Source organism: Bos mutus, chromosome 10, assembly GCF_027580195.1.
Source record: "Bos mutus isolate GX-2022 chromosome 10, NWIPB_WYAK_1.1, whole genome shotgun sequence".
NCBI lineage: Eukaryota > Metazoa > Chordata > Mammalia > Artiodactyla > Bovidae > Bos > Bos mutus.
Genome location: NC_091626.1, coordinates 18,395,573 through 18,409,431, shown reverse-complemented (window position 1 = coordinate 18,409,431; position 13,859 = coordinate 18,395,573). Strand labels below are relative to the sequence as shown.

General features: G+C 34.8%; 1 protein-coding gene across 11 annotated transcripts in view; it reads left to right on the top strand.

Annotated features, from left to right (window-relative positions):
• The window catches only part of MYO9A (myosin IXA), a 257,282-nt gene that overhangs the window by 62,576 nt on the left and 180,847 nt on the right, over positions 1–13,859 (top strand). For all 11 annotated transcript variants that reach the window (XM_070377371.1, XM_070377369.1, XM_070377374.1 and 8 more), the window contains exons 3-5: positions 5,841–5,935; positions 8,675–8,737; positions 12,347–12,446. In XM_070377371.1, coding sequence (XP_070233472.1) covers positions 5,841–5,935; positions 8,675–8,737; positions 12,347–12,446 — 258 coding nt within the window. The remainder of the gene's footprint in view (positions 1–5,840; positions 5,936–8,674; positions 8,738–12,346; positions 12,447–13,859) is intronic.

The following is a 13,859-nucleotide window of genomic DNA, read 5'->3' as shown; positions in this document are numbered from 1 at the left end:
GTCATCCTTTCTAATTTTAGCCTTCAAATAGGTATACAGTGGTATCTCATGATTTTAATGTGTATTCTATAATACATTCATGATGTGAACACCTTTTCATGTGTTTATTTGCCACTTACATTTCTTCTTTGGTCAAGTGTCTGTCAAAATCTATTGCCCAACTTGTTATTGTTGTGTTTAGAGAGTTCTTTGTGTATGCTGCTAAGTCGATTCAGTCGTGTCCGACTCTGTGCGACCCCATAGATGGCAGCCCACCAGGCTCCCCTGTCCCTGGGATTCTCCAGGCAAGAACACTGGAGTGGGTTGCCATTTCCTTCTCCAATGCATGAAAGTGAGAAGTGAAAGTGAAGTCGCTCAGTCGTGTCCGACTCTTAGCGACCCCATGGACTGCAGCCTACCAGGCTCCTCCGTCCATGGGATTTTCCAGGCAAGAGTACTGGAGTGGGGTGCCATTGCCTTCTCCATTCTTTGTGTATACTGGGTGCAAATCTGTTATCAGACATGTGTTCTGAAAATATATACATATCTTCTCCCAGATTTAACCCTCTCTTTTATAGAATTTAAATTTTAAAATTTTCATAATGAAGTAGGTTGATTTACAGTGTTGTATTAGTTTCTGGTATACTGGAAAGTGATTCAGTTATATATATCCCTGGTGGCTCAGATGGTAAAGAATCCACCTGTGATGCAGGAGACCTGGGTTCAATCCCTGGGTTGGGAAGATCCCCTAGAGGAGGCATGACAACCCACTCCAGTATTCTTGCCTGGAGAATCACATGGACAGAGGAGCCTGGTGGGTTCCATGGGGTCGCACAGAGTCAGACACAACTGAGCAACTGAGCATGCACGCACACACACTCTTTTTCGAATTCTTTTCCATTATGGTTTTTTATAGGATATTGAATATGATTCTTTATATATAATTATAAATCAGATAATGATATACATATTATAACCATATAATATGATTATACAGTCGGACCTTGTTGTTTATCTGTTTTATATGTAGTACTGTGTTTCTGCTAACCCCAAAGTCCTAATTTGTCCCTCTTTCACCCCCTTTTCCCTTGGGTAACCATAAGTTTGTTTTCTAGGTCTGTGAGTCTGTTTCTTAGCAGTGAAAAGCTTAAGAAAGAAATCATGCCTAGGACCAGATGGATTCACTGATGTATTCTACCAAACATTTAAAGAAGAATTAACACAAATCCTTCAAAATTCTTCCAAGAAATAGAACAGGAGGGAGGAAAAGTTTCTAATTTTACAAGGTCCAAAATATTTCACTGATACTAAAGTTAGACAAAGACACCACAACATAAGAAAACTACAGACCAGTATCCCTTGAAACAGAGAAATTCTTAAGGAAATACTAGCAAACAATTCAGCAAAATATAAAAGAAGTATTATGGTAAAGTAGGATTTATATTAAGGAATGAAAGATTGGTTAAACAATATAAAAATAAATGCAGTGTTAAACATTAGTAGACTAAAGGACAAAAGCTACACCATTATCTGAATAGATAGCAGTAAAAGCATTTGACAAAAACACCACCTTTTCATGATTAAAACAAGCAAACAAAAAAAAGACACTCTCAACAAACAGAATAAGAAGGAACTTTCTCAGTCTGATTAAGAACACCTATTTATAAAAATATAGGTTAAAAACATACTTAATAGTAATGCTTTGGTCAGAAAGAAGATACAGATGTCTGCTCTCACCATTTCTTTTTTCTTCTCTTTCTTTTATTGAAGTATAGTTGATTTGCAATGTTGTTTTAGTTTCTGGTTTACAACACAAAGTGATTCAGTTACATATATATACACACACACACACACATATGTACACATACTCTTTTTCATATTCTTTTCCATTATAGGTCATTACAAGATACTGAATATAGTTAATTCCCTTTGCTATACAGTAGGACCTTGTTGTTTATCTGTTTACATATAATAGTGTGTATCTGCTAAGCTCAAATTCGAATTAATCCCTCTCCAACCCCTTTCCCCTTTGGAAACCAAATATTTTCTATGTCTATGTCTGTGAGCCTGTTTGTTTCATAAATAAGTTTATTTGTGTCATATTTTAGATTCTACATATGAAATCTATGGAATTTTCTTTCTCTTTCTGATTTCACTTAGTATAAAACCTCTAGGTCCATCTATGTTGTTGCAGAAGGCATTATTTTATTCTTTTTTATGACCGAGTATTGTTCCATTGTTTATGTATCAGTTCAGTTCAGTCTCTCAGTCGTGTCCAACTCTTTGCAACACCATGGACTGTGGCACGCAAGGCTTCCCTGTCCATCACCAACTCCTGGAGCTTGCTTAAACTCATGTCCATCGAGTCGGTGATGCCATCCAGCCATCTCATCCTCTGTTGTCCCCTTCTCCTACTGCTTTCAATCTTTCCCAGCATCAGGGTCTTTTCCAGTGAGTCAGTTCTTCGCATCAGGTGGCCAGACTGTTGGAGTTTCAGCTTCAGCATCAGTCCGTCCAATGAATATTCAGGACTGATTTCCTTTATGATTGACTGGTTTGATCTCTTTGCAGTCTGAGGGACTCTAAAGTCTTCTCTAGTACCACAGTTCAAAAGCATCAATTCTTTGGCACTCAACTTTCTTTTTGGTCCAACTCTCACATCCATACATGACCATAGCCTTGACTAGATGGACCTTTGTCATCTAAGTAATGTCTCTGCTTTTCAATACACTGTCTAGGTTTGTCATGGCTTTTCTTCCAAGGGTCAAGCATCTTTTAATTTCATGGCTGCAGTCACCATCTGCAGTGATTTTGGAGCCCAAGAAAATGAAGTCTGTCACTGTTTCCATTGTTTCCCCATCTATTTGTCATGAAGTGATAGGACCGGATGCCATGATCTTTGTTTTTTGAATGTTGAGTTTTAAGCCAGCTTTTTCACTCTCCTCTTTCACTTTCATTAAGAGGCTCTTTAGTTCTTCTTTGCTTTTTGCCATAAGTGTGATATTTTCTGCATAGCTGTGATTACTGATATTTCTCCCAGCAATCTTGATTCCAGCCTGTGCCTTATCCAGCCCTGCATTTCGCATGATGTACTCTGCATATAAGTTAAATAAGGAGGGTGACAATATACAGCTTTGACATGTTCCTTTCCCAATTTGGAACCAGTCCGTTGTTCCATGTCTAATTCTAACCATTTCTTCTTGATTTGCGTACAGATGCCACATCTATATCCATTCATCTGTCCGTGGACATTTAGGTTGTTTCCATGTCTTGGCTCTTGTAAATAGTGCGACTGTGAATATAGGGGTGCATGTATCTTTTCAAATTAGATTTTTCTCCTGATATATGCTGAACAGTGGGATTGGTGAATCATATGGCAGTCTACTTTTGATGGGAAAAAGGCTGCTCTCAGTGAGTGATGACTTCTTGTTAGGTCAAATAAAGATAGCCCTTTGAATGAGGTTTTCTAGGAAAATGCCAAATAGGTCAAATTGTGACGATTATCTGTGGGACAAGGCTTTGACTTTAACTCTAGTCTGATCTTTCCAGTGGTTTCTATGTGAGACTGCTTTTTGAAAACTGTAATTGTAGGGCGTTGGTTTTCTTTTCAATGTGGAGCTAGGGAGAGGGAATTGGTAATCAGGTAAGTTAAAATGCCATCATCGCTTGCTTTTCTTACTGAAATCCAGCTGTTTTCCTTGATTAAATATTATTCTTATAAGGGATTACTCTAAGCCTTTCATTAACTTCCAGAATCATCAAAAAGTTGATTTTGACAATTTTTGTTAGTCTTATTTCTTTTATGAAGGGGAGAGGGATTTCAGAGACCTTTACCATTTTCTCTGATCTCATCCTTAGTAATCTTTTCAAGAGACCTAAGTAATAAAATGTATTTTATATATTTACTCCTTTAGTTACTATTTCTGCTGTTTTCATTCCTTACATTGATCTGTATTTGAACATGGTATCATTTTCCTTCTGCACGAAGGATTTCCTTTGTTTCTTTTAGTGTGGGTTCACTTGTGATGAATATTTTCACATTTGTATATCTGAAATTGTCTTTTATTTGCTTTGTTTTTTAATGTTTACTTTTAAAAGTAGAGATTAAAATTTAAAAATACCGTTATAGTAGAATTGTATAAATGATAAAACACACTAATTTGTGTAGTCATCTGTATGCAGTGAGGATGCAGAGTAGTTCCACTATCCTTGTAAAACTCCCTGATGCTTTTCCTTATTTTCATGCCCTCTGCCCTTCCATACTCCCATTAACTTGTGGAGACAATTTGTTTGTTCTTCCTTCTTTTTTTTTTTAATGTCATATTAATGAAAACATACAGTATGTAATGTTTTAAGACTGCCTTCTTTCATTCAGCAGTATGTATTGAAGATTTTAAGTTATTGAATATGTGAGTTCAACCGTGGGTTCTTAAATTTCAATTTTATTGAGATATAACTTGAAATAGTATATAGCCACTTAAAATGTATGATTTAGTCATTTTTGATAAATGCATATGCCAGGTAACCACCATCATAGAATCAAGTTATAGAATATTTTCATTACCCCTTGTGTCCCTTTTCTAGATATTTCCCACTCCTACCCCATTCCCAGACAGCTTCTAATCTGTTTCTTGTTACTCTTGCTTTGCCTTTTCTAGAATTTTATATTATAATATGTACTCTTGTGTGTGGTTTCATAGCATAACGTTTAATATTTATCAATGTTGACATCTGTATCAGTAGTTTCATCTTTATTGCTAGGTAACATTTCATTGCATGGTACATACTTAGTGTATATACTTACATGGTATATACTTAAGTATAACCCATTGCATGGATTGTAACTTAGGAAGCTTATATTTTTTTTTATTCTTTCTAAAATAGTATTGTAGTTTTTTTAAATTTAAATTTATTTATTTTAATTGGAGGCTAATTACTTTACAATATTATATTGGTTTTGCCATACTTCAACATGAATCCGCCACAGGTGTACACGTGTTCCCCATCCTGAACCCCCCTCCCACCTCCCTCCCCGTTCCATCCCTCTGGGTCATCCCAGTGCATCGGCCCCAAGCATCCTGTATCCTGCATTGAACGTGGACTGGCGATTCATTTCTTACATGGTATTATACATGTTTCAATGCCATTCTCCCAAATCATCCCACTCTCTCCCTTTCCCACAGAGTCCAAAAGACTATTCTATACATCTGTGTCTCTTTTGCTGTCTCACATACAGGGTTATCATTACCATCTTTCTAAATTCCATATATATGCGTTAGTATACTCTATTGGTGTTTTTCTTTCTGGCTTACTTCACTCTGTATAATAGGCTCCAGTTTCATCCACCTCATTAGAACTGATTCAAATGTATTCTTTTTAATGGCTGAGTGTATATACTCCATTGTGTATATGTACCACAGTTTTGTTTTAAATAGGCAAAATACAGTATAGTATATTGCATGATGAAACTTTATTTCATCTATACTATTCTAAATTATAATTGTTTTGATGTAATTATTCTTTTCCTAGCCTGTTATTTCAGTTTAGCAAGATTTTAAAATGTATATATGTATTAAATATATATTATAATAAATGTATTAAGAAAATTTGCTGGCACAGGAATGTGAAAGTGAAATCTGATTTGTAATGAGCAATAAGTTTTTATAATTAAGACTTATTTTACTCAGTAGCATAAAATGCAATCTACTTGACTTTATTACAAATATTAGTTACTTTACCTGAAGTATGAGAGCCTGAAGCTATAAGTGAATTGCTTTTCTAGTATCTCTTTGGCACTTTTTTCTTGTTGAGATGATCTAAGGATATTCCATTTTAAAAAATAGAATTATTTATTTTGACAGGCCTTTGGAAATGCAAAGACAGCTCATAATAACAATTCAAGTCGTTTTGGCAAGTTTATTCAAGTAAATTACCAAGAAACAGGCACTGTACTTGGGTAAGTAGCAGTATCAGGCTTTGGAGATGTTTAAATGTTTGCTGTTGCCCCTTTATAAACCATAGGTTTTTCGTTTGCTCTTTAATGAAAATAGTGACATTAGTATTTACATTAAATTTTTTTTCTCAATTTTTTTTTCTTTTGGAAAAGTTCAAACCTGAGGAAAGTTCTAAGAATAGCGTACCATCCATCCACCCGTACTTAGATTTATAAATTGTTAACAACCATATGCATTTGCTTTATCTTTCTTTGTTATGCATATATTCATTTTAAAAAAATTGTCTTTGAGTAAATTGGGTACATAACTTGACCCCTTGAAATAATTACTGTATTTCCTAAAGCAGCCACAATGACATTTTCCTGTATACTATTTTATACTCAGGGTATTTAATTTTGTCATAGTTACAGTTTTTGCTATTACAGTCTGTGATCAGAGTCCTCTGATTGTGCCAGCAGTATTCTTTTAATAGACTACTTTTAGAACAGTTCTAGATTAATGACAAAAATGAACAGAATAAGGAGTGTTCCCTTATGCCTCTTCACGCTATCCCCTAGTTTCGTCTGTTGATAATATCTTGAATTAGTGTGTTCCATTTGTTGTTCATTGAATGGGCTTTGATAAATGTATAAAGGTATAGTTTCACTGCCCTAAAAATCCTCTGTGCCCACGTGTTCATCCCTTTCTACCCACTAACCTTTGGCAGCCACCGATCTTTTCACTGTTGTAATAGGTTTGCCTTTTCTAGAATGCCACATAATTGGAAATTATATAGCATATAGTCTTTACGGATTGCATTCTTTCTTCTTTAGCAATATATATTGAAGAATCTTTCATGTCTTTCATGGCTTGGTTTTATTGGATTAATAAATTTTGGCGTAATTAACATCTTTATTGTTTTTAGACATGTTTTTTAGCTTTTTATATTTCTTATTGAGTTTATTCCTAAATATTATGTTATTTTTAATGTTTTATTTTTATTAAAAGTGTGATTTTTCTCTTACATTATATCTTCTAAAACTGTACATTACTTGTGTGTGTTAGTTGCTCAGTTGTGTCCGAATCTTTGCGACCCCATCAACTGTAACCTCCCATGCTCCTCTGTCCATCGAATTCTCCAGGCAAGAATACTGGAGTGGGTAGCCATTCCCTTCTCCAGAGGATCTTTCTGACCCAGAAACTGAACCCAGATCTCCTGCACTGCAGGCAGATTCTTTACCATCTGAGCCACCAGGGAAGCCCCAATTACTTCTATTGATTTGTATATTAATTTTATATCTTATTATCTTGCTGAATTATTGTTTGTATTAGTTTTACTGTTGATTGTTTCTCTTACCATTTCTAGGTTTATTATATTATCTACTAAAATAGTTTAACTTTATTTTCTGTTCCTATATCTGATTATTTTCTATCTTGTTTGATTACATACCTGCTAAACTATGATAATATTTTTCTAGATACTTGTGTGAATGCCTTTACTTTTCTTCACTAAGTAGAATATTGGCTTTTCAGGACATATTATCATGTTAATGAATTCAGCATTGATTTTAATTTTCTTTGAGTATTTTTGTCAGTAATGGCTACTGAATTTTATTAAAGGCCTTTTTGGCATCCATGGAAATTAGTCTGATCTTCACCCTTGAATTTATTAGTATTATCATTATTTTCCCAACATTGGATCATTTTGCATTCCTGAGAAAAGATTCTCATTTGATCAATACAAAGACACAAACACCCACAGATGTACACATACAGACATATTTTTATACGTACATATGTAAACTGGTTGTTGTGTTGTGTGCTAGTTTTTATTTATGATTTTTATATCCATATTAGTAAGTACTGTGTACTCACTCTCTATGGGAGTTCTTCCTTACATCCTGTTTCCTTCTTGAATTGAATCATATGTGTCTCTCTTTTTACATTTATAATATTCTGGTCATTGCTCTATAATAAATCCTGTCAGCTCAGTATAAGCGCCTTGAAAACAGGTAGTATATCACTTGAAAACAGGTAGTGTATCACTTATTTCTGTATCTGAACAGTGTTTACACAGTGCCCAATTAATGAGTGCTTACTGAGGAAATTGGCAAGCTATAAACACATTTATTCCAGGATGTGGCAACAGCATGGGTATGTAAAGAAAGTATATCTTTGAGCCTTATTTAGTAGGCTAGCCAAAGTATAATATTTGAAAGAATGTACTCAGAGGTTAAAGTGTCTGCCTCCACTGCGGGAGACCCGGGTTCAGTCCCTGGGTTGGGAAGATCCGCTGGAGAAGGAAATGGCAACCCACTCCAGTATTCTTGCCTGGAGAATCCCATGGACGGAGGAGCCTGGTAGGCTACAGTCCTCGGGGTCGCAAAGAGTCGGACACGACTGAGCGACTTCACTTTCACTTTCACTGTGGTATTGAGCCTGGAAATAAAGTAAAGTCTGTGTCATTGTAGGGTCTTGAGTGCCATGTTTTGAACTCCTGACTTTATTTTACTTTATGGAAAGTTAAAAAAAAATAAGAGTTTATGAATTTAACATGGATAAAACTAACAATGTCCATAACACAATTATAATGGTAAATATACTCTGGAAGGCAGCTATGCTCACCACTGTACCATCAATGATAGTGGAAAATGTACTCTGAATAGTATTCTTTAGACTTTTGCATCTTTTCTAATAAAATATTTGTCTACCTTATATTAGGCTTTTATTATTTATATCAACCAATTCTATTTTTATTCTAGTGCCTATGTTGAAAAGTATCTACTGGAGAAGTCTAGACTCGTTTATCAAGAGCATAATGAACGGTACATATTTTAATTTGTGTAATTGAGATTGTAATTAAATTGAGTGTAACACTTGTATCATACAGATTGACTTCTCAGATCTTTGTGTATTATGAGTTTTAATTCAGTTTATACCATGCATAGCTTTACATATAATTGCTATTTCTGTCATGGAAAGACTACTGTACTTTTGGAAGATGCTGTGAGATATTTTTAACGACTATATAGAATTGCTGTCTTTTCTAAATTCTAGGAAGACTATCAGAACAGGAAAATAGTGGTGTCTTAAGTGGTATCTTTTGTTTTGTTTTTGGATCTTTTGCCATGTCTTGGTGTTCTTTCTCTAATTTGAGAAAAGTTTTTAATGAAGCTCTTAGCTTTATTATAATCTTTGAGGTATATGGAATTTCAGAGATGATATATATGTAACTTCCTTTAGATGAGGAAGCCAAATATCAGAGAGATAAATGATTTGCTTCATGTTACAATGAGACAAAATGAAGAGCCAGACTTTGAAGTTAAGCAAGCCTACATTTCAAGTATTGGATATGCCTTTGGCATCTCACCTAACTTCTCTGCTTCTTAGATACTTTTTCCTATTTTGTAAATGGAAAACTATCCTTTAGTTGTTTAGAAGATTAAATGAAATAATGTTTATGAAATGCTTAGTGTAGTCCTTTTATATAATAAAGGTTCATTAAGCATTATCCTATGTTACTTTCTCTATACTTTGTGTTGTTAGTGTTGTACAAATGTTTATAATAGTAGACTCATCAGTATGGATTTATAGTTGTTGCTTTTTGCCAATGTCTAGTTGGAGGGGAAAAAGCCTTACAAACAACACAGACATTTATACTACCTTTTACAATATTTACCTATGTAGTTACTGTTACTGATACTATTTATTTCTTCATGCTTAATTGAATCTTATCTTCTTTAATTTCAGCCATAAAAGCTCCTTTTAGCATTTTTTATGGGGTCCATCTGTTAGCTGTGAAGTATTTAGTTTTGATTTATCTGGGAATATCCTAATTTCTTATTTTTTTTTTGAGGATAGTTTTGCTGGATATATAATTCTTGGTTTTTTTTTTTTTCTTTTAGTACTTTGAATCTGTTTTCCTTTCCATGGCTCTTGATGAGAAATCAGGTGGTAATCTTACATTAGGATCCCTTGATGAGGCATTTCTCTCATGGTGCTTTGAAAATTTTGTCTTTGTCTTTTAATAGTTTTAATTTGTCCAGATGTGGATCTCTGAGTTTTTCTCTCCTGGAGTTCATTAAGTTTCTTAGATGTAGAGCTTAGTGTTTATCATCAAATTTGGGGGGACTTTGGTCATTATTTTTTTCAAATATTCTTTCTCTTCTTTTCTTCTGCTTTTGGCACTCCCATTGTGCATATACTGGTGTTCCATATTGTGCATTTGTTGGTGTCTGTTTAATGGTGTCCCACAAAGCCTTGAGACTGATAATTTTTCTTTCTCTTCCTCAGACTAGCTAGCTTTAACTGACCTTTTTTCAAGTTCACTGATTCTTTCTTCTGCCTACAAATCTTCTGTTGAGCTCCTCTAGATAGGTTTTCATTTTATTATATTTTTCAACCCTAGAATTACTTTCTGATTATTTTTTATAATTTGTCTATTCATCTATAGCTTCTATTTGACAAGACATCATTCTCATGCTTTAGTTCTTTAAACATGGTTTTCTTTAGTTTTTTGAATGTATTTAAAACAGCTAATTAAAAGTCCTATCTAGTAAGTTAGTCTCCAGACTGCTCAGGAACAGTTATTATTGATTGTTTTTCTCCTTTGTATGTGTTACAGTTTCTGGTTTCCTTGTATGACTTAAATTTTTGTTGAAAATTGGACATTTAGAATAATAATTGGACTTTAAAAATAATCATTTGGGAGCTGTAGATACGAGTTCCTCCCCCTCCTAGGATTTGTGGTTGTTAATTTTGTTCCTGCTGTTTGTGAATTTTCTGAGCTAATTTGAAGTCTAACTTTTTTTCGAGTTTAGCCATTTAAATACCTGCTTGGTTAACTTGTTTTTTAGTCACTAAGTTGTGTCTGCCTCTTCTGCTACTCCATGGACTGTAACCTGCCAGATTCCTCTGTCCATGGGATTTCCCAGGCAAGAATACTGGAGTGGGTGGCCATTTCCTTCTCCAGGGGATCTTCCCTACCCAGGAATCAAATTCGCGTCTCTTGCATTGGCAGGAGGATTCTTTACCACTGAGCCACCAGGGAAGCCCTTGGTTAGCTTCTCAGTGGTAGTTGGTCAGCCGTGTCCAAATCTTTGTGATCCCATGGGCTGTAGCCTGCCAGGCTTCTCTGTCCATGGAATTCTCCAGGCAAGAATACTGGAGTGCTTAGCCATTTCCTTCTCCAGGAGACCTTCCTGACCCAGGGATTGAACCTGGGTCTTATGCTTTGCAGGCAAATTCTTTACCGTCTGAGCCACCAGGGAGTGATTGAACAGAGAGTTCCATAAATGGTTGGTAACAGTAAGTCTTCTAGTGTTTGTTTCAGGGACCATGACTTTTAACTCCTAGGCAGGCATTTTATAATTCTGCCTTAGTCTTTACTTCCTGCTTGTGGAGATCTTCAGAGTTAGTGATAGGTGAGAGCTTAGTATTTCCTCTTGTCTTTGCTGAGTAGACATGCAGCCCTGGGCATGGGCACAACTTTATGCATGCCTATGGCCTTCTAGATTCCCAGGAACTCATTGGAGCTTTTTAAAGCCTCTGTGGATGTCTCATTTCCCAGCATTTCTCTTTAAGTTGTTTGGTTAGCTTACAGTTTGCCCTAATATTTATTCATCGGTTCAGGCAGCTGATACATTCAAAAAAATTGCCACTAATTGTTTCTTACAAATGTCTCTGAAACAAAGATTTTCATACTGGGGTAGTAACTCCGAATCGTATCAAATAAAGACATCAATAGTAATGAAAGTGACTTCATCCATGGAACTACCAGACAGTTCAAATAATGATATTTTTCAGGGAATGAGGTTCTAAATGAACTTCACCCCTGTTCTGCCCTCTTCTGGAAGCTGCCAGACTTCTGGTGTCCACCTCAGTTGTAAGCTGTGGGTATTGAAAGCTATATGTATCTGGTAAGCAGGAGATGGAATAGGGCAAGTTAAAAGGCCACCAAGGTTCTGTTTATACTGAAATTCAGCTCTTTTTCTTGTATAAACACTCTCTAGATTGCTTTACATTTTTGGTTGATTTCTAGAGTTGATTCTGACAAATTTGCTAGTTTTCTAATTGGTCTTGTGGAGGGAATTTTTAGAGGTCTTTAGTGTATTGCTGCCTTCACCTTTGTCTTTTGATTCAGCATACAAAACATTATCTTATTTTGTAGTACTTATTATTTGGCCATCCCTTGTGGCTTGTGTAATCTTAGTTCACCTACGAGGGACTGAACCTGTGTCATGGCAGTGAAAGCACTGAGTCTTAACTACTAAACTGCCAGAGAATTCCCTTGTAGTATTTCAGTAGAGTTTATCACCTTTGTATTAAAAAGATGAAGCAAAGCTGAAACCGTTTATAAATTAATTTCTTTTTCTTGTTAAATGATAACCATAGACCATGTTCATTATAAAACCATACTTCTTTGTTTCCAACAGGAACTATCATGTATTTTATTACCTTCTGGCAGGAGCAAGTGAAGAAGAGAGATTAGCATTCCATCTTAAACAACCAGAAGAATATCATTATCTCAATCAGGTGAGAGTTCATGAATATCATTTTGAAATGTAAGGCATTATTAAATTTTAGCTCTTGAGAAAAGTTTTTTCCCTAGTACTCTGTTTTTGCAACCTGGTTGGTCGTGGCTGTTAACTAGCATTTTCATGTATACTATCTAAAAATTTATGTGATGTACTTCTCAAATGTAAAAATTATTTTTATTCTTGTATGAATCATAAAAGATAGTTATGTGCCTTTTGCTTTTTGTGAGACTCTTTGGGAGAATAATAAACTGTTTATAGATACCTCTAATTTAGAAAAATGGTTGACACTTTTCAATAAGTAAAGTGATTTACCTTTTACAGACCAGAGCATGTTAAATGTTACTAATGATTAATGCTTGCCCTAACAAAGGATTACTGAAACTTGTATTTGCATGTTTTGAAGCCTAATATATATACCTCTTTGCATGATATTATATAGTGACTTAGAGTATGATTATTTTTATAATTTAGTGATTATCCTATTAAATACTCAGTGTGAAAATTCATTAAAGGAAATGACTTAGAGAATTTGTGTTTTACCTTGAAACTTAAAAAATTCTCCCCTAAACTTCCATAATAAGGAGTAATTCTCACAACTTTTCATTGCATTGGTTTGTTCGATTTTATTTCTTATATTAACAAAAATTCTAGAATCAGTAATAATGAAATTGATCTGACAGTACATCATTTAGGTAACAGATTGTCTCCCCTCATTTTTAATTGTTTGAGGCAAGATGTAATGTCTGTGAAAAGAAATTCCTTTATGGTAATTTTAAAAGTTCTTCTGAGGGATATTAAATTGACACTTGGATGGTGGCTCAAAGATTGTAGTATGTATTTAGGGCTTTGAAAATAACATCTCACACTTTGTAAGATATAGAGCAGGCTGTATAACTGATATTTCATAATTTTGAAACTACATATTTATATAAGCCAACAATTCTGTTACTATAATGAGGATTTAAAAATTATTTAAAATATAACTTCTTGGTACAATATGAGGCATTTTTACTGTATTGAATTAAGTATATTAAAAAAAACATTGATTTAGCTTTCGAGTTTTTCCCCTTCCCTGTTTAAACTATTTGCCTTATATTGGGATGATAAAATATTTTCCTTCTGAAAAAATAGCAACTGCTGATAAAATAAACTGATGTGCATTTGTGTAGCACGTCTGAATCTTTGCTATCCCACAGACTGTAGCCCACCAGGCTCCTCTGTCCATGGGATTTCCCAGGCAACAATACTGGAGTGAGTTGCCATTTCCTTCTTCAGGGGATCCTCCCAAATCAGGAATCTTACATCTCCTGCATTGGTAGGCAAATTCTTTAGTGCTGTCCCACCTGGGAAAGCCCCTAAAATTAATACTAGAGAAATCTGGAGTTTATTGCTCCTCTTCCAGATCTTT